The following is an 18701-nucleotide window of genomic DNA, read 5'->3' on the forward strand; positions in this document are numbered from 1 at the left end:
GCCAGCTATCTTTCAAGAATGAATTCAAGAAAGGTTTCTCTATGAGTCACCTACAAGTGATACTTAAATTTATGTGATTATAAGGAAAACAGCTGATGTGGGAGAGAAAAAGAATTTGTGTGCGTATGAGAGGAATCAGTAAGACACCATTCATTTAACAAAAACAGAAACTTGTGTTACGTGTTCCTGGGTCAAGAAGCTATTTCCTTAGAATCTTGGTTTTGAAGGACTCTGCAATGCTGTTGGTTCCTCTAAAGCATGTGGAAAGGGCACTGAGCTGAAGATAGGGGTGCATGGTTTGGGATCCAAGTGGGTTCCAGTCCTGATTCTTCCTGGGTATAATTTTGGATAATTGTTTCACTTCTCTGCTTCAGTTCTGTCTTCAGTCAAATGGGAGAAGAAAAACATATACAGCTTTGAGGAATAGCTGTGCAGCTTTCCTTGAAAACAGCAAAGCAGGCCCCATTAAATTTGAACAAGTTCTCCATACTGTAAAGCATCATGGACAGTGTTATTAGTAACCTTTATTCTTCCACGCTGAGCCAAGTCTTCACCCAAAACTCCACTTCCTGGACTTCCCTGGTGGTCACTGATTAGGACTTTGTACTTGTCCTGCAAAGGGCATAGGTTAAATCCCTGGCTGAGGAAGTTCCAAATGCCATGTGATGAAGCCAAAAACATACCCCAAAAACCTGCACTTCCTAAAAGTCCCAAATACCCGGATTCAAAAGGAAGAGAAAAGGAACTGCATTCCACGGGAAATGAGATATGATCTAGCGCATTTGCGCAGTCCAGCTTCTCCACAGTGAGACGCCTTGAGAGAGGCTGGTTTTTCATAAGCTCTGTCTTGTGCCAGGACTCTTAGCTCCTGAGCCTGCTCCTACCAGAGAATGCGGTTTCCTAATAAAGCCAAACAAGAACCAATGGTGGTCCAACCATACATGAAGATATAGAAAAGCAGTGCTCTGAATAATTCAGAATGGTGGCCACACAACCACAGAGCCAAAGAGCAGAGCCAAACGCCTTGGGAGCTTACCTACCCTCCTTTTCCTCTTGATTTCTTCCTCATGTCTTCTTGACAAAGTCAGTGATATACTAAAAGGATCTCTCTTAATGATAAACATGTAAGAATCTATGGATACATCTGTTGGACTCGATTATACTATTTAAGAAAGCATGCTTACATGAAGACCGAGAGTCAATTTAATGCATTACTTCTAGTGCATTTTTTGCTTTGCCAAGAATGAGAATAAAAAGGAAGGGGGAAAATAATAAAACCAGGAGACTCAAGTACATAATGTAAGGTACGTACAAATCTACATATATCCTAATGTGCTGAGAGATCTTCTTGATGAAAATGATTTCATTCCGAGTTGCTGCTAGTTTTGATGCGAATGCCGTGGCCCACAAGCCAAGGGTTCGAGTAGGTTGAGCAGTCATCACAAGTTCTTCTTTGTTAAGATTTCTATTTCAGAGTCAAGTGTGCCTTGGCAGCAAGAATTGTTACACTTTAGCACAGGTAATCCAAACCAAGGGAAAGACACTGTGGAAAAATACAAAATATTTACTCTATCTAACCTAGCAACTCCTACTGAACAACATGTATGCTGCATTTTTACGAGTTGTAGCCCATGGCTGTGGAAAATTCACTATGGGATAAAAACAAATACTGCGCATCACAGTTCATATACAGCATGCCTTTTCTGCTCAGTACAAGAAAAATCTACTACCGAGCAGACAGTGAGACCAATGGCCAGACAGCCCCAATGTGGCAGAATGTTGTTCTCTCTTTTTTTTTTTTTGGCTCTCAAATAAGAAATAATAACATCATGTTGACTCTCCCAATTAAACTCCAGTTCAATTCAAAATTCATCTTCGGAACTGTCGGCTAAGAGCATGACTCGATCTTGCATGCTGTTGAATTCTCTCTGCTGGAGAAAGAAAACAGAAAAGCATTAAACTCCTGCTGCAGAGTAAAGCCAAGGAACAGGTCCCCTTTAAAAGACACGTGAACCAATGAAGCTGAGGCTGCAGCGGCAGCAGCTCATCGGAACCACTGGGCACGTCAGTACCATTCATGCCTCATTAAGCCCCATGTGCTTTATTAAGAAAATTTGAAAAGTGAAGAACAGTTGGGAAAGTGATTAGGTTTTGCTGTTGTGGATTCCATACCTTTCTTTTATGCCTTTTGAAGCCGTTTCTCCTTCGGCGATTCATAACCTTAATGCTGTAGAGCGCTCCCAAGATGAACAAGGCTCCAGCTATCCCAACCCCTACGGGCACCAACATCCCAGACATATAGCCTGCCTGCATGGGAAAGGAAAGACGCATTAGGATGCTAAACAGACCACTGCCCTGGGTTTCGCAGTTCTGCTGGAGGGCAGTGGGGTTTTTAGACACTTTGAATTCTCTTGTCAGCTTTGTTATAAAGTAGCACCTGGAATAAAGTTACTTTTAGGGAGAAGGCAACAGAGAGAGAGGTATGACTATTTTGGGATATTTCATATGCATATAAGTACTGCAATAAATCAGCCAGCCCTGGCGGCACCTCCAGCCACTTGGTTATGCACATTTGTCAACATCAGGTTTTGGTGACAGAAATATAATTTGTATTAAAGATGGATGAAGTAGCCTCTGAGATTGCAAGGACTATTAAAATGCTATAAATTGGAAATAGCAGCCTGAGTCCAGCTCGGGGGGGAGGGGGGAGGGGTGGGCATGGCAGGGGGGCATTGCTCATTGGAATATTGTGTTTCTTGGGGGACAAAAGGGGGCCCTGACTTTGGTGGTTCCCCTCTTGCAATCTTAGCTGCATCACGGTAGGAAAGAAAAGAGGAATGTGCTTCTCCATGAGTGAAAAGAGAGAGCTTCTAGAGACAGCAGGGAAGAGAAGGTCCTGCAGAGGAAAGAAGGATGTTAGGTTTTGGAGGCCAGGCAGAAAAGACAAGGATGAGAGATAGTTGCACATAATGTAGATGGATTCGTTTATACAGAAGAAAAAATCTTCCCAGTGAACAAGACCAAAGTTGAGGGCTGGCAGGGAATTCTGAGTGTCCCAGGCTCCAAAGAAAGAAAGTGACAGAGGACACAAAGATCACTGCCAACAGTGCTGGTACTTCCGAAAGGGCTTGGAGATTTCAAACCCATAGCAGTCTCCAACATCTCCAAGGTGTTACTGTGGATACTTTGGTCCTAAGAGACCAGAGTGATCTCCCTGATCTCACACATCCCTGGACTTGAGTAAGTAGTGCAGAACCAACCCAAATTCAGGGCAAGGCCATCACCCTAAGGAAGGGTTATTTCTGCATCCTGGCCAGTAAGACACCTGACAGATACAGGTGTAGGAATAACCACAGCCCTTTGTGGAGAAACATGACACTGGTTTATCTCCCATGACGACCCTTCTAGAAGCCTACTCAGGAAAAAAAACATCAACAATTAACAATTTAAAAAATACTATAGTGAGTACTTTAGATAGACATTATTTTACAGGAGAAAAACTATGAGTTTGTTCACTTATGTAACTATTTCTAAAACTTTTAATATAGCACAGTATCTCTCAGAATGAGCCCAAAACAGAAGAACAAAAAATAAAAGTTTTCTAAAAAATGCTGACGTAAGCAGGCTGTGGTGCTTTCCCAACATTTCTAGAAGTAAATCAAAGGAACAGACAAGACCTTACAAAACTACAGCGTCCTTTTATACACAGCCAGCTCATTTACTCGTTCTGTTTTCCAGAGTCTTGAGTTAGAGCACAATATGGAATTTTTTTCATTAATTTGAGAACATAGCATTGTTCCTCAGCATACTGTTTTTCCCCAAGAAACAAAGCCCAGTCAACAAATTAATATGCTTTGCCAAGACCCAAACTTTTTCTAAAGTTCTTCTAGATCTACGTAAGGCTTACAAAAGTATAATTTTCCATGTGGGAAAACACTGGACAATAGCAAAATCTGGGTGTTCTCACCAGAACTATGAGTTTCATTTTACATCACCATTCCCAATATGTGGAAATACACGTATATGTTGATATATGATCAATTTTAAGCCCAGTAGATTAGACCTTACTAATACAGAGCTCTACATTCAAAGGATGATATTTGAGCTTTTTGGAAGCTCAACTTGATCAACCTTGGGTCTCTTAACATTATGTAACTCAACCCCACACCAAAAACATGAATATTACAAAATGTGTCACTCTTTGCATATTTCTTATTTACACATTAAGGCTTCTCATTTCTAGAGCTTTAAATCATGTAGACTTTACAAAAATTCAATTAATCTCTTTCTCTTCTCTTCATTCCCTCGTGTGTGTGTTTGTGTGTGTGTGTGATCTGCCTGTGCTTTGAAATTACAAGTAATTTACAAGAAGGGAATAAAGAAACCTACCCTCTTCAAGTGTAATTTAAACATTTCTCCTTCAAAACTGACTAAGCGAAGATAACCTCTTTTTTTAGAATTGCCATGACTTGTTTCCTGCACAAATGAAAACAAATAAGATGCATCTGTATATAAAGCTATGAATTGTGCCCAGCACCTTTTCTCTGTTCGGAAATATTGCACGTGCCCATTCCTTCACACTACCTCCCTGAGAAGGACACAATTGAATCCATGCATATTCCAACTGAGAATGCTGAATCTAATCATGAGGAAACATCCAATAAACTTAAACTGAACATTCTGTTTTCTAAAGTACCATATTCTTTAAAAATATCAGAATCAGGAAAGACAGATGGCTATACAAATGGCCCACATTAAAGAAAACTGTCAAATCAGTCAAAAAGGAAATCAACCCTGAATATTCATTGGAAGGACTGATGCTGAAGCTGAAGCTCCAATATTTTGACCACCTGATGCGAAGAACTGACTTGTTAGAACAGATCCTGATGCTGGGGAAGATTGAAGGCAGGAGGAAAAGGTGACAACAGAGGATGAGATAGTTGGATGGCATCACCGACTTGATGGATATGAGTTTGAGCAAGCTCTGGGAGTTGGTGATGGACAGGGAAGCCCGGTGTGCTGCAGTCCATGGGGTCGCAAAGAGTCAGATACGACTGAGTGACTAAACTAAACTGAAGCATCCTGACAACTAAATGTGTTATATGACCCAGACAAGATCCTGTACTCGAGGAGAAGTACGATTTTATGAAGGTCATTTTGGGTCTGTTAACTAAGACTTAAGTCCAGGTGCCAGAACAGATAAAAAGTATGATATCAAAGTTAAATGTACTCAAGTTGATAAATATACTATGGTTTGCAAATAGTATATTCTTAATCATAGGAAATATGCCCTGAAGTATTGAGATTTGGTGTCAAAGGATCATGATGCACGCAACTGTCCCTCAAATGGCTCAGAAAGAAAGAGCAGAGGTAGGGAGACAGCCAATAGATGAGAAAACAAATGGGGCAGCCTGGGAAGGACAAGTGCATCTGGATAAAAAGGACAAGGGTGCTCTTTGTACTATTCCTATTCTTGTCTCTTTTCTGTAAATGTGAAATTATTTCCAAAAACCAGTTTGAAAGTTAAAAAATGGATTATAAGATAAAATTTACTACATATGGTTGGGTTTTTTTGTTTGGTTGGTTTTGGTTTGTTTGTTTTGTATTTATGAGAAAGTCATCCTTTCTTAGGCTAATGTTTTTGTTCAGAAACACTGGTTTTCAAGAAAACATAAGAAAAAGTAAAACTTTACTGCCTAAAGCCTGCTGAATTCATAAGTGTCTTTATGAGGTTTGTTTAACAGTGTTTCTCAAACTTGAGCGTGCATCAGAATCACCTGCAAGACTTGTTAAAACACAGATGGCTTGACCCCTTTCCCAGAGTTGCTGATATAGTAGGTCTAGTTAGGGACCTGGGATTTTGCATTTCTAACAAGCTCTCGGGTGACATAATGCCACTGGTCCAGACTATGCATGAGAATCGCTGTTGTGAAGTAGTGTGTGTGTGTGTGTGTGTGTGTGTGTGTGTGTGTGTGTGCGTGCGCGCGCACACACTCAGCTGCTTAGTTATGCCCGACTCTTTGTGCCTCAATGGACAGTAGTCCACCAGGCTGCTCTGTCCATGGAATTTTCCAGGCAAGAATACTGGAATGGGTATCACTTTCTTCTCCTCCTTCTTAAGAGGGGAGGGATGTTGTAGCCTCCCTTTTTCCTCCTTCCTTCTGACTAGAATATGGACCTAACTGCAATCCAGGACCATGAGATGACTGTGAGAATCATGATGGAACATCAAATGATGGAACATCAAATAAAAGGAGCCTGCACCTTCAGAGTGTTGTTCCTCGCTGACCCTGACTGCTCCCTCCAGACTCATAAATGAGAGAAAAACAAGCTTCTCTCTTGGTTAAGCCATTGCCATCAGAGGTTGTCATTCAGATCTGATGGACAGAGGAGCCTGGTAGGCTACAGTCCATGGGGTCGCAAAGAGTCGGAAATGACTGAGCGACTTCACTTTAATATAGGAAGAGCAAACAATAACAACAAAAGGAATAATTCAGAACTTTTGAGAACACCTACCACCCCTTCTAGAGTCCAACTAATAGGGAAACCAATATCAGGAACAATTAAGTGAAGCAAAACTGAATAGATATTATTGGTTGACTGAAGAGCTAGTTAAATACGTAGTTTAGTTTTCAATTCTCCAGGATTCTGTGACTTTCATCAAAACAGCTATAGTTTCACTCTCAAATAGTTTCTGAAGGTAATGACTAACAAGACTTTTATAAATGATAGCTAGCTAAACAGAAGAAGAGAAAGAGAGAGAGAGGAAGATAAGTATGTGTGTGTTAGTTGCTCAGTCATGTTTGACTCTTTGCAACCCCACTGACTGTAGCCCGCCAGGCTCCTCTGTTCATGGAATTCCCTAGGCAAGAATACTGGAGTGGGTTGCCATGTCCTTCTCCAGGGGATCTTCTCAACCCAGGGATTGAACCCAGGTTTCTTGCACTGTAGGCAGATTCTTTACTGTCTGAGCCACCAGGGAAGCCCAAGATACGTATACATGTATGTGTGTGTGTGTATATATATGTATGTATGTATGTATACACACACATATATGTGTGTGTACACATATGCATGCATGTATCAAGTAAGTGTATAATATTTTACTCCCAGAGGGAGGGAACTGGTTAAACTGAATCCCTCCAAGAAAGAGACAAAATAAGAAGACAAATACAACAACGTTGATGGACTTAGAGATTATCATATTAAGTGACGTAAATCAGAGAAAGACAAACATTACATGATATCATTTATACATGGAATCCAAAAATGATACAAATGAACTTATTTACAAAATAGGAACAGACTCATAGACATATAAAAGAAACTTATAGTTACCAAAGGAGTTAGTGTGGGGGGGATAGAGGGAGGGGTAAATTAGGAGCTTGGGATTAACATACACACACTATATATAAAATAGATGATCAACAAGAACCCACTGTATACTACATGGAACTCTACTCAATATTCCATAATAACCTATATGGGAAAAGAATCTGAAAAACAATAGATAAACGTATATGTATAACTGAATCACCTTGCTATACACCTGAAACTAACACAACATTGCAAATCAATCATACTCCAATATAAACATATAAACACTACCTATAAAATAGGTAAATAGCAAGGACCTACTATATTCAGAGACCTCCATTCAATATCTTGCAATAACTTACAATAAAAATAATCTGAAAAGTATATATATGTATAACTAAATCACTTTGCTATACACCTGAAACTAACACATTATAAATAAACTATATTTCAATTTAAAAAATAGTTAAATAAAAATAAAGACAAGGCATAAAACAAATAAACTTGGTGGGAATTTCAGCTATTTTTCTTCCAATTTTTTAAAACTAAGACATAGCTGAAAAAATACTATGGAATAAAGTGAAGAAAGGGCTGGAAAAACTTCAATTCAGAAAACTAAAACCATTCACAAAATTATCTCTCTTGGTGAAGCAGAGCAAGGAGAGGGTGCTAGCTCTTTGAGAAAAGATAAGAAGGAAGGGTCCACAGGAAGAGAAAATACAGCCTCTCTCTAAAGCTACCCAGATTTCTAAACAAAGCGGTGAAGCTATATATATATATATATATATAGACAGGTAAGAAACTGCAACATTCAATTCCAAAACAGGCTATGTGCCAAAATTTATTTTCTTAAGTCTATTTTTTGTCCATTTGGGTAATTCAGAAGGACATTTTCTATAGAAACAATGACATATGGATTCCTAGATTAAACTACCAAAGCCTGTTTATTTTTCACTGCATTATATTTTCCTCTGGAAAATATCAAGAAACACTACCAATGTAAATATATTCCATTCTGAATTTTTGAGCTTCTCCTACCCCAAATCTTGCTCAGTCCTCTGATTATACCTCCCTCAGACAACTGGACCCATTACAGACGCAAAAATGGCTTCCACTAATGTCAACACGTTTAAAATTCTTCTCTATCACTTTAAATATGTATGAACATAAAATAATCTGATTTGCAGAAATCATATAGTCTAAATTTTACTGAGAAGCAGAAAAATAATACTGACAAGAATTACTATAATCATACAATTTTAACTACTAGTGAACATTTTCTCTTATCCTTTAACATTAAACTGCAGCAAAATAAATACTAATCATTCAAATATGAGAGAAACTGACCTCAAATAATAAAAAAAGATATGGAATACTATCCACAGATGTATATTCTGAGACAGGTGAATTGGAAGTAACTCCTATCTGGCAGTTGAAATGATTTCCATTTACCTATACCCCTAGTGAAATCTGAGCTGGGTTGTAGTAATTGGATCTGACAGAGGCTACAGCAAGGAGTTCAAAATTTCACCAATATTTTTATGAGTAATTCCAGTTTGAAATTACAAGGCACTAAAAATGAAACCCTAGAGAGTGTTGAAAATTAAAAGAAAATGAAAAACATGAACCTGGAAGGAAGCTAATATTGTCAATCACAGATGTTGATGACAGAACGAATGCAAGAGTGGAAAATACTTTTCTATAGTTGGCCATTCTGGATAGGTCAGCTCGTTGTCGCTCGGTAAGCAGCAGCACTATGATAGACCACATAAAAGTGGGCCTAAAGAGAGTGCTCAGGTATTTTTAATCTCACCTTCCACTACGGGTGAAGGACGCCCTTTCCATCACCAAAGTTTTATTCTTAAGTCAGGTCGGTCAATTTTTGTCCTTGGGTCAGAAAAATCAATGCCTTCCAAAATCCAAAGTACTTCTTCTGCATACAAGAAGATCAGATTTAAAAGATCCTTGTACTGGGACATGAAATGCCCGCTAGAATGGGATTACACTCCTGAAATTCCCTAAAAGGAACTCCACCTTGATACATCAAGGATGCTATCAGTTGTACATATCAGGAATTACATTCCAGAAGAATGAATGGCACTCCAAAGAATAAGGCATCCCTTCTTAAAGGGAAGGTCTTCTTTCTTGCTGGGTACCCGGAAGTGGCCCTGGATCTTTGCACAGGTTATCAGAATCAGAATAATGATACAAAGCTCCATTATTCTGCAGATCTTTTATTTGACAAAGCTATGCCCTCTAAAATAAATCCAAAGGAAGAAAGTATTTCTCTTACCTTGTCTTTTAGCTTTTCCATCCAGCTTCTCACTAAGGAAAATAAGAGAAGAAAATGTAAATAGCCATCTTTCTGCTTATATTTCATGTGTTAAGTTCCTTTGGTAACTTACTTATATTTCATGTACTAAGTTAATTTGATACAGTGAAGATTTTATTGTATGAAATACAGTGACAGGGTCAATAGTATTAATATAATGACAGTAATTGTTTTTTATTCTCATTTAAAAATGCAAAAAAGAACACAAACATATCCCTCACATCATTGTTAAAGGAATAGAGAATAGTTTTCTTTGCTACATGCACTTTCTATTATTTGGGGGGAAGTCTGGGGGATGAGTGAGGGAAACACCTTCAAAATATCAAGTTCATTTCTAACTGACATTTTCTCCTTTTTTTAGAATGGGAGAAGGTATTTATTGGCAAACGATATATCAGATAAGGGGTTAATATCCAACATACATAAAGAACTCATTAACTCAACACCAAAAGGACTAACAATCCCACCAAGAATCTGAACATTTTTCCAAAGATATATTGACACATATGACCAAGACACATGAAAAGATGCTCAACATAAAAAAGCCCCCATTACTCAACATCAGGGGAATGCAATTCAAAATCATGAGAGAACACCTCACACATGTTAGAATGGCCATTACAAAAATATAAGAAATAACAAGTGTTGGTGAGGATGTGGAGAAAACCCCTGTGCACTGTTGGTGGTACCAATTGGCTCAAGCATTATGGAAAATAGTATGGAGATTCCTCAAAAGCAGAACTACGAAAAGATCTAGCAATTTCACTTTGGGTATTTTTTCCCAGAGAAAACAAAAACACTAATTAGAAAAGATGTATGCATTCCTATGTTCATTGCAACACTACTTACAATGGGCAACATATGGAAACTACCTGAATGTCCAGCAACAGATGAAGATGTGGTATATTATACACAGTGGAATATTAGCCATAAAAAGAAAAATCTCTTGTGATTTCAATGTGACAGCATGAATGGTCCTAGAGGTTATTATGCTAAGTGAAATAAGTCAGAAAGAAAAATAATGTATGATTTTAACTTACATGTGGAATCTAAAAATTAGCAAATGAAAAAAAGGAAAACAAATAGAAACAGATACAGAGAAGAAATAGTGATTGCCATAAGGGAGGGAGTGGTGGGTTGAATGCAATAGGTGGATAGTAACAGGTACAGACTTCCACTTACAATATAAATGAGTCATGAGGATGAAACGTACAACATGTGGAATACAGTCAGTAATATTGTAATACCTTTGTCTGGTGACAGATAACTAGACTTACCATAGTAAACATTTTGTAATGTATAGAAATACTGAATCACAATGTTATGCACTTGGAATTACCATAGTATTACAGGTCAATTATGTTTCAGTTAAAAAAAAAGATAGTTCTTTGAAAAGATCAATAGAATTGATAAGCCTCTAGCCAAGCTAACTGAAAGAAGAGAAAATACAAACTTGTAAGATCCAAAATAAAAGAGGGACATTACTACAGATCCCGTGGATATTAGAAGGATAATCAGGAAATACTATGAACAACCATATGTCCACATATTTGGTAATCTGATTAAATGGAGTAATCCCTTGAAAAATACATCTGCAAAAACTTACACAAGAAGAAAAAGACTGAATAGGCCTGTATCTATTAAAGAAATTGAATCAATGATTAAAAACCTTCCAGAACAGCAGGGCCCAGATAGGTTCACTTTTAAGGAAGAATTTATGCCAATTCTATACAATCTCTTCCAGAAGAAAGATGTGGAAGGGAACCTCCTAACTCTTTATAATGAGGTCAGCATTATTCTAAAACCAAAACCAGATAGTCTTTAAAACTACAGACCAGTATCTCTCATGAACACAAATGCAAAAGTTCTCAACAAAATATCAGCAAATCAAAACCAAAAATGTATGCAAATCATTTATTTCAGGTATGCAAGTTTGGCTTAGCATTTGGAAATCCATTAATCTATCACATCAACAGGCTAATGAAGAAAAATCACATGATCATATCAATAGATACAGAAAAAGTATTTGGCAAAATCCAGCACTCATTTTTGATAAAATTAGCAAACTAGGAATAGAGGGGAACTCTCAACTTGGTAACATCTACAGCTAACATCATACTTAATAGCGAGAAACTAGAAGCTTTTCCACTAAGAGCAGGAACAAGGCCAATGTCCTTCCATCATTCCTTTTCAACATCATACCAGACGATCATTAAGAAGGTTCAGAAATTCTTCGGAGGATGCAAGGGAGGCAGAACGTGACTATGAGGTCAGCTGGTGGCCACATGGCTCCATCTGATGGCTTTGCAGCTTGCTCCATGTTCCTATAATTGACTCTGGAGGCCACCTTGAAAGGTCCTGCCCACAGCTGAGACAGCCACTGGGGCCTCTCCTTATCTTTTATTCCTCACCTTTGTCGGTTTTTAAGCTCAATGGAAATTCTGCAGTTGAATCAATGTTAGACAGCAGAGGTACGAGAGTGCAATGGGCAGGCCAGGGCTGCTGAGCTCTTATTAAAAGTGGTCAATATTTTAGGCTCTGCAGGCCATACAATCTCCGTCATAACTACTTGACTCTGCTGATGCCTCAAGCCATAGAAAATAGTACACAAATAAGTGGGTCTGGCTCTCTTCTAATCCACTTTATTTACGGACACTGACATTTGAATTTCATATAATCTTACATCACAAATATTTTTCTTTCAATTTTTTGCAACCAAATTAAAAATTGGAAAACATTCTTTGCTGATGGGCTCTATCAGGACAGACAGCAGGCCAGATTTGACTGAGGGGTCACAGCTTTCTGACCCCTGGCACAGACACATTTTACCCAAGAAGCTAGTATCTCCATTTACAATCTGACTTTAATAATAACACATCCAACAACAGTGATGACAGCTAACAGCTTTACTCCTTACAAAGCATGTTCAGATGTACTGCATCATTTGATAGGCAAACTAATGATAAATATGAGAGTCAGGTAAGATGATGCTCAGGGAAAAAAAAGAAACTGAGACTCAGAAAAACTAAGAGATTTGCCATGGTTAACCAGGGAGGAAAGAGCCACTGGAACTCCAACCCCCCTCTGACTAACAACCTACAGGAATAAGACTCCCTATGTACCTATTTCTTTCGGCAATATCACCGCTATTCTGCTCTCTCAGGATGAAGATGTGGAGGTATCTTTGGCTCCTCTATCTCCTTCAGTCCCCAGCTTCAATCTCTCATGGCAGGACCTTGGGAAGACCTCTTGGGTTTGTCCTCCCCTCAGCACTCCTTCTGAGGGAAGACTCAACTGGGATTCAGACAAAGATGGCGGTGCTCAATCAGAATAACACTGGAGTCAAGGGAAGGAAGTGCAGGAGATTCAAGAACTAAGCCACAGATCATTGGAACTGACTCAGTGGAAAAGATCCTGATGCTGGGAAAGATTGAAGGCAGGAGGAGAAGGGGACGACAGAGGATGAGATGGTTGGATGGCATCTCTGACTTGATGGACATGAGTTTGAGCAAACTCCGGGAGTTGGTGATGGACAGGGAAGCCTGGCGTGCCTGGCAGTCCATGGGGTCACAAAGAGTCAGACATAACTGAGTGAGTGAACTGAACTGAAGCCACAGATCAGTGATTCTGGGAGTGGTTCCATGGAGAAGTGGGGTCAACCACTGATTCACTAAGTAACTTTGGAGAAACGAGCAAACCTCTTAGGCTCTCACTTTCCTCATACGTGAAATGGAGATGGTAATACTTGCAAGATGGTTGTGAAGATTAAAAATAACATGTACAAAGTGTCTAATACAGAACTTAGTATAGAGAAACTAGAAAACCAAAACAAGAAATCTGGAACAGGAGGGAAGAAAGAAAGACAAATGAGGTATGAGTATTGTGTTAACATGGCTCAACTAAGCCCAAGACATAAAGTGAAATTCAAGCAAGAGAATGCTTCCAATTCATTAATCCATTCAATAACACTTACAATGCACAGTGCACTGGCCAGGCATTGTAGTCAACACTGTTTCAGTAAAAAGCATGGGGCCCTAACTCCAGTGAAAATAGGTTAGAACATCAGATCTATGAGACGTGGATGACAACAGCAAGGTAGGGACTGAGAGAGTGAGCAAGAGAGCAGGAGAGCCAATTACTTCAGAAGCAAGATGTTTGTTATCAGGGAATCAGCTGGATATTACATTTAAAAAACTAGCAAAGAGAGATGGGAGCAGAATGCTAGTGTGAGACCCTCATGGAGGAGGTGAGCAGGGGCTGGCTGACTACCTGTGAATGGCAGCCCAGGGGTAGGTTAGAGAAGAGGGAGAAGAGGCAGAGATGGCATCAGGGTCCAAGGCACTCACAGGTTTTCCAACTGTAGGAAATGCACTGCCAAGAGAAATGTTTTAACTCAAGCTTTATCAAGCCAGGTCTCATGGGCCAACTGTCCAGATCTTAGGTTCTTAGAGTAAATTTCAGAGCCTTACTTCAAGTGATTTTTAACATAGGAATTCCTCACTAGGAGATGGAAGTCATATCAGCATGAGATGTGCACAGATAATCTGAAAAAACACATTCAATGGGTCTAGTTATGTGGTTTATAATAGGAACTACAGAAAGAAAGTTGGGCAAATTCTTCTCGGGGAGTGAGTGATACACCAGAGGCAGTGAGACAGTGTTTGAGGGGACATGGATCTAAACAAGGTTGAGAAAAACTACTCTTCAGAGTATGTGAACTTGGTTATGTTTCTCCAGCTGAGAAGGTGAGACCCCTAAGGATCACACCGTGTGTTTCTCAGGCATCCACCAAGGTCCCTGACATGGTATTTTTTTCCTTTTCAGCAAATGTATATTGCTTATAAATGAATTCACAACTTCTGAGTAAACACGATTTTCTTTCATGGAGATGCTATAAACTGTTTTCAGCAAAATGTTCAAGGCAGTGTAAAAATAAATCTAACACAATGATGGTTTTGAAACTTAGAAATCAATAAGAGAATGAAAAAGCTAGAAGAGAGAATGTTGGAAAGACTTTTAATAAAAAGAAAATATGATTCTTTATGAAGAAGAGAACCAACAACTGCAGTTTTTTAACAGAGAGACATCACAATGAAGAAAGAGGTATGAATTGGCACAACTTTTTGGAGCTGCAAGGAGAAGCTGCAATTGATATCAAAAGCTTTTTAAAGAGTATAAATTTTGCTTTCAGAAGTTTCATTTGTAGAAGCAATGTACCTTAAATAGTTAATCATGGAAATGCATAAAAATTTTTTATTTAAATCTTTTCACCGCACCATTATTTGTAATAGAAAAGAACATGGAAATAGCATCAATATTCAGCAATAAAGGAATGGTTTAAACACTTAAAAGGAAACAAAACCTTAGGCTATGCCCACAGAGTGGAATATTATACAAAATTAACATTATTTAAAGAAAAATACTTAATGGTATGGTGTTGTTCCCATTATATATTGCAAATGAAAAAAACAGCATATGTATAATGTGAACTCAGTTGTAGATAAAAATGTTATATGAAAAAAAATGTTATGTGTATAATTGAAATTATGTAATTCAAAGGTTAACTGAAGTCATCAATGAGTTGTAGAATTATGGATGACTTTTTATGCTCTATACTTTTAAGACTTTTCAAATTATTTCTAATCTCTTAGTACTTTTAAAATTAAAAAAAAACCATATTTTATCCCCTAAAAGCTCTACAAGATTTTGTAAACCTTTGCAAATGGAGGTTAGTGGTAGATTGCTGATAGTGGGGAGCAGGAGAAGGTGAGGCCCTTCCACTTGGTTAATTCCTCAGCCCACAGCTACAGATTCATTCTCATCCTACTGATTCTGATTCTTGAAAATTCACTGAATGCAAGAATGAAAATGTAGCAATATAATTAGGCCTGTGATCTCCTTCTGTAAGGAAACAACCAGATGCAGGAGAAGGTCTAATGAAAAGCAAAAAAAGTAGCCTATGATTATTAAAAGCAAGTTCTCCATCATACTCACCAGAGCCCTCTTGCGTACAGGTATTCCAGGAACAACAATTTGCCCTCTCCTAGCTTGTTCAGTTACTAACTTGTGTCCACCTCCTTGTAACCCCATGGACTGCAGCATGCCAGGGTTCCATGTCCTGTACTGTCTTCCAGAGTTTGCTCAGATTCATGTTCATTGAGTTGGTGATGCTATCCAACCACCTCATCCTCTGCCACCCCCTTCTCCTTTGGCCTTCAATCCTTCCCAGCATCAGGGTCCTTTCCAGTGAGTCGGCTCTCCACATCAGGTGGCCAAAGTATTGGAGCTTCAGTTTTAGTATCAGTCCTTCCAATGAATATTCAGGGTTGATTTCCTTCAGGATTGATTGGTTTGATCTTGCAGTCCAAGGGACTCTCAAGAGTCTTCTCCAGCGCCACAATTCAAAGGCATCAGTTCTTCAGCGCTCAGCCTTTTTTAGGGTCCAACTCTTACATCCATACATGACTACTGGAAAAACCATAGCTCTGACTATACAGATCTTTGTTGACAAAGTGATGTCTTTGCTTTTTAATACTCTGTCTAGGTTTGTCATAGCTTTCCTTCCAAGGAGCAAGTGTCTTTTAATTTCATGGCTGCAGTCACCGTTCGCAGTGATTTTGGAGCCCAAGAAAATAAAGTCTGTCACTTTTTCCATTGTTTCCCCATCTATTTGCCGTGAAGTAATGGGACCAGATGCCATGATCTTAGTTTTTTTGAATGCTGAGTTCTAAGCCAGCTTTTTCACTCTCTTCTTTCCCTCTTATCAAGAGGCTCTTTAGTTCATCTTCACTTTCTGCCACTAGAGTGGTATCATCTGCATATCTGAGGTTGTTGATATTTCTCCCAGCAATTTTGATTCCAGTTTGTGATTCATCCAGTCCAGCATTTCACATGATGTACTCTGCATAGAAGTTAAATAAACAGGGTGACAATATACAGCATTGAGGTACTCCTTTCCCAATTTTGAACCAGTCAGTTGTTTCAAGTAAAGTTCTAACTGTCACATCTTGACCTGCATACAAGTTTCTCATGAGATAGGTAAGGTGGTCTCGTAGTTCCATCTCTTTCAGAATTTTCCACAGTTTGTTGTGATCCACAGAGTCAAAGGCTTTAGCGAAGTTAACGAAGTAGAAGTAGATGTCTTCCTGGAATTCCCTTGTTTTCTCTATGATTCAGTGAATGTTGGCAATTTGATCTCTGGTTCCTCAGCCTTTTCTAAACTCCACTTGTACAACTGGAAGTTCTCAGTTCACAAACCGCTGAAGCCTAGCTTGAAGGATTTTGAGCATAACCTTACTAGCATGTGAAATGAGCACAACTGTATAGTAGTTTGTAAAAAGGGAAGACAGAGAGGATAAAAAAGAAATTGCAGATTAAAAAACATTTCCATGTATCTTGTCAGTTGTAAGTATGGCTGGTTTTTAATAGACTGTAGCTGAAAAGTCTCCCATATTGCTTACTTAGAAGGGTATTCTTAATTTTCCTTTATGTCTGATAATAAAGAGTTTTATCAGCTATATTTATCCCAGACACATACAAATTCCCTTTCAATAAAGGGAGCCAGATGATACCATGATTTGGCTGAACTAATAATTATTTGTTGGGCATCTAACAAAAAGCTGGCAAGGTGGGTATTACTACCCTCATTTTACAGGTGAAGAAAACGAAGCTTAAATAAAGTGCTTAAGCTTAAAGTCATGTAGCTAAAAAGTGGTTGAGCTGCAATTTGAACCCTATGGCTGTAAAGCATACGCCTATCCAGTAGACCAGTGGGTTGCTCTGGGAAGGGATGTGGGCAGGTGGGTCAGGGTAACCATATCAGGAGACACAGTGGGGCTTCTTCAAATTCTGGGGAACAGTGTGTATCAGGTCACTTCTGTCATTTCGACTCCTCCTTTCTCTACATTCTCTTTTCTTGTTTCCTCTCTCCGATTAACGTTTTCTCTCTGCCTCTACATGGGTCTGTCTCTCACTCTATATCTCTTTATATAAAACTGTAGTCTGTGTTTCCCTCTTCCCCCCCTTTTTCCTCTCTCTATCAGACTCTGCATGTCTGAAAGGCTCTGTTGCTGTCTGTATATATCTGTCTTTTTCTCTCCCTCAACCTGCCCTGTGTGTGTGTGTTTGTATGAGAATAAGATCTCCTAGTTCCTTCCCAGCTGTAGGATTTTCCCACCTCAGCCCTGTGTGCCAGGGTTGCTCCCCATTGGGAAACAACAGCACCAAATGGCAGAAATCCTGAAGGTTTAAAACTCATAATGAGCAGTGCTGAGGATATTGAGGATGGGATCGGAGTACATGGAGATGTGATGGAAAAAGACAGAGTATAGAAAGCAGGAGCAGATTCCTAGGGGAATGATAATGTGTTTTACTATGAATATGTGGAGTTTAAAGTATCTACACAGTATCCAAGGGGGTGTCTCTATTGGTAGTTTAAAATTTGGATATGGAGAAACCCAGGCTAAAGACTGAGGTTTCGGTTTGACCAGTCTATTGATAGAAGCTGAAGTTAAGAGCAGAGAAAATCACCCTGGAGTACAGAGTGTTTATTAGACAGGGCTCTCCAGAAAAACAAAACCAATATGAGATATATATATATATATATATATATATATATATATATATACATATATACATAGATGTATGTATATAAACTTATGCTTAGAGACATGTTTCATATGTTATATATATATATTTTATATACATAAATGTCATATATATACATATGTGTGTATATATATATATACACACATATATATACATATATAAAAGGATATATCATAAGGAATTGGTTCATGCAATTATGGAAGTTGACAAATCCAAGGTCTGCAGGGTGAATTGGCAAACAAGAGACCCAGGAAAGCTGATATTTCAGTTCAAGTCCAAAGGCAGGGGAAAAAACCAATGCTCCAGCTTGAAGGCAGTCAGGCAGGAGGAATTCTCTCTTATTCAGGGGAGGGTCAACCTTGTTATTCTAGTCAGGCCTTCAACTGACTGGACGAGGGCCACTCACATTCGGAAAGGCAATATACTTGACTCCATCTAACAAGTA

At 38.8% G+C, this 18701-nt stretch overlaps 1 protein-coding gene across 2 annotated transcripts in view; it reads right to left on the bottom strand.

Moving 5' to 3' along the window:
* Positions 1 to 1185: 1185 nt before the first annotated feature.
* Positions 1186 to 18701, bottom strand: part of ARMH4 (armadillo like helical domain containing 4) — a 138504-nt gene continuing 120988 nt past the window's right edge. Inside the window, exons 6-8 of one of the 2 annotated variants that reach the window (XM_081509590.1) lie at positions 9611 to 9642; positions 2173 to 2307; positions 1186 to 1928 (exon numbers count right to left, since the gene is read on the bottom strand). In XM_081509590.1, coding sequence (XP_081365716.1) covers positions 1863 to 1928; positions 2173 to 2307; positions 9611 to 9642 — 233 coding nt within the window. In that variant the 3' untranslated portion in view covers positions 1186 to 1862. Of the gene's footprint in view, positions 1932 to 2172; positions 2308 to 9610; positions 9643 to 18701 lie in introns of both variants that reach the window. The other variant, XM_081509588.1, reaches the window with a different exon arrangement.

The sequence above is a fragment of the Giraffa tippelskirchi genome, chromosome 7, assembly GCF_054371585.1.
Source record: "Giraffa tippelskirchi isolate mGirTip1 chromosome 7, T2T-mGirTip1v1.2.pri, whole genome shotgun sequence".
Lineage (NCBI taxonomy): Eukaryota > Metazoa > Chordata > Mammalia > Artiodactyla > Giraffidae > Giraffa > Giraffa tippelskirchi.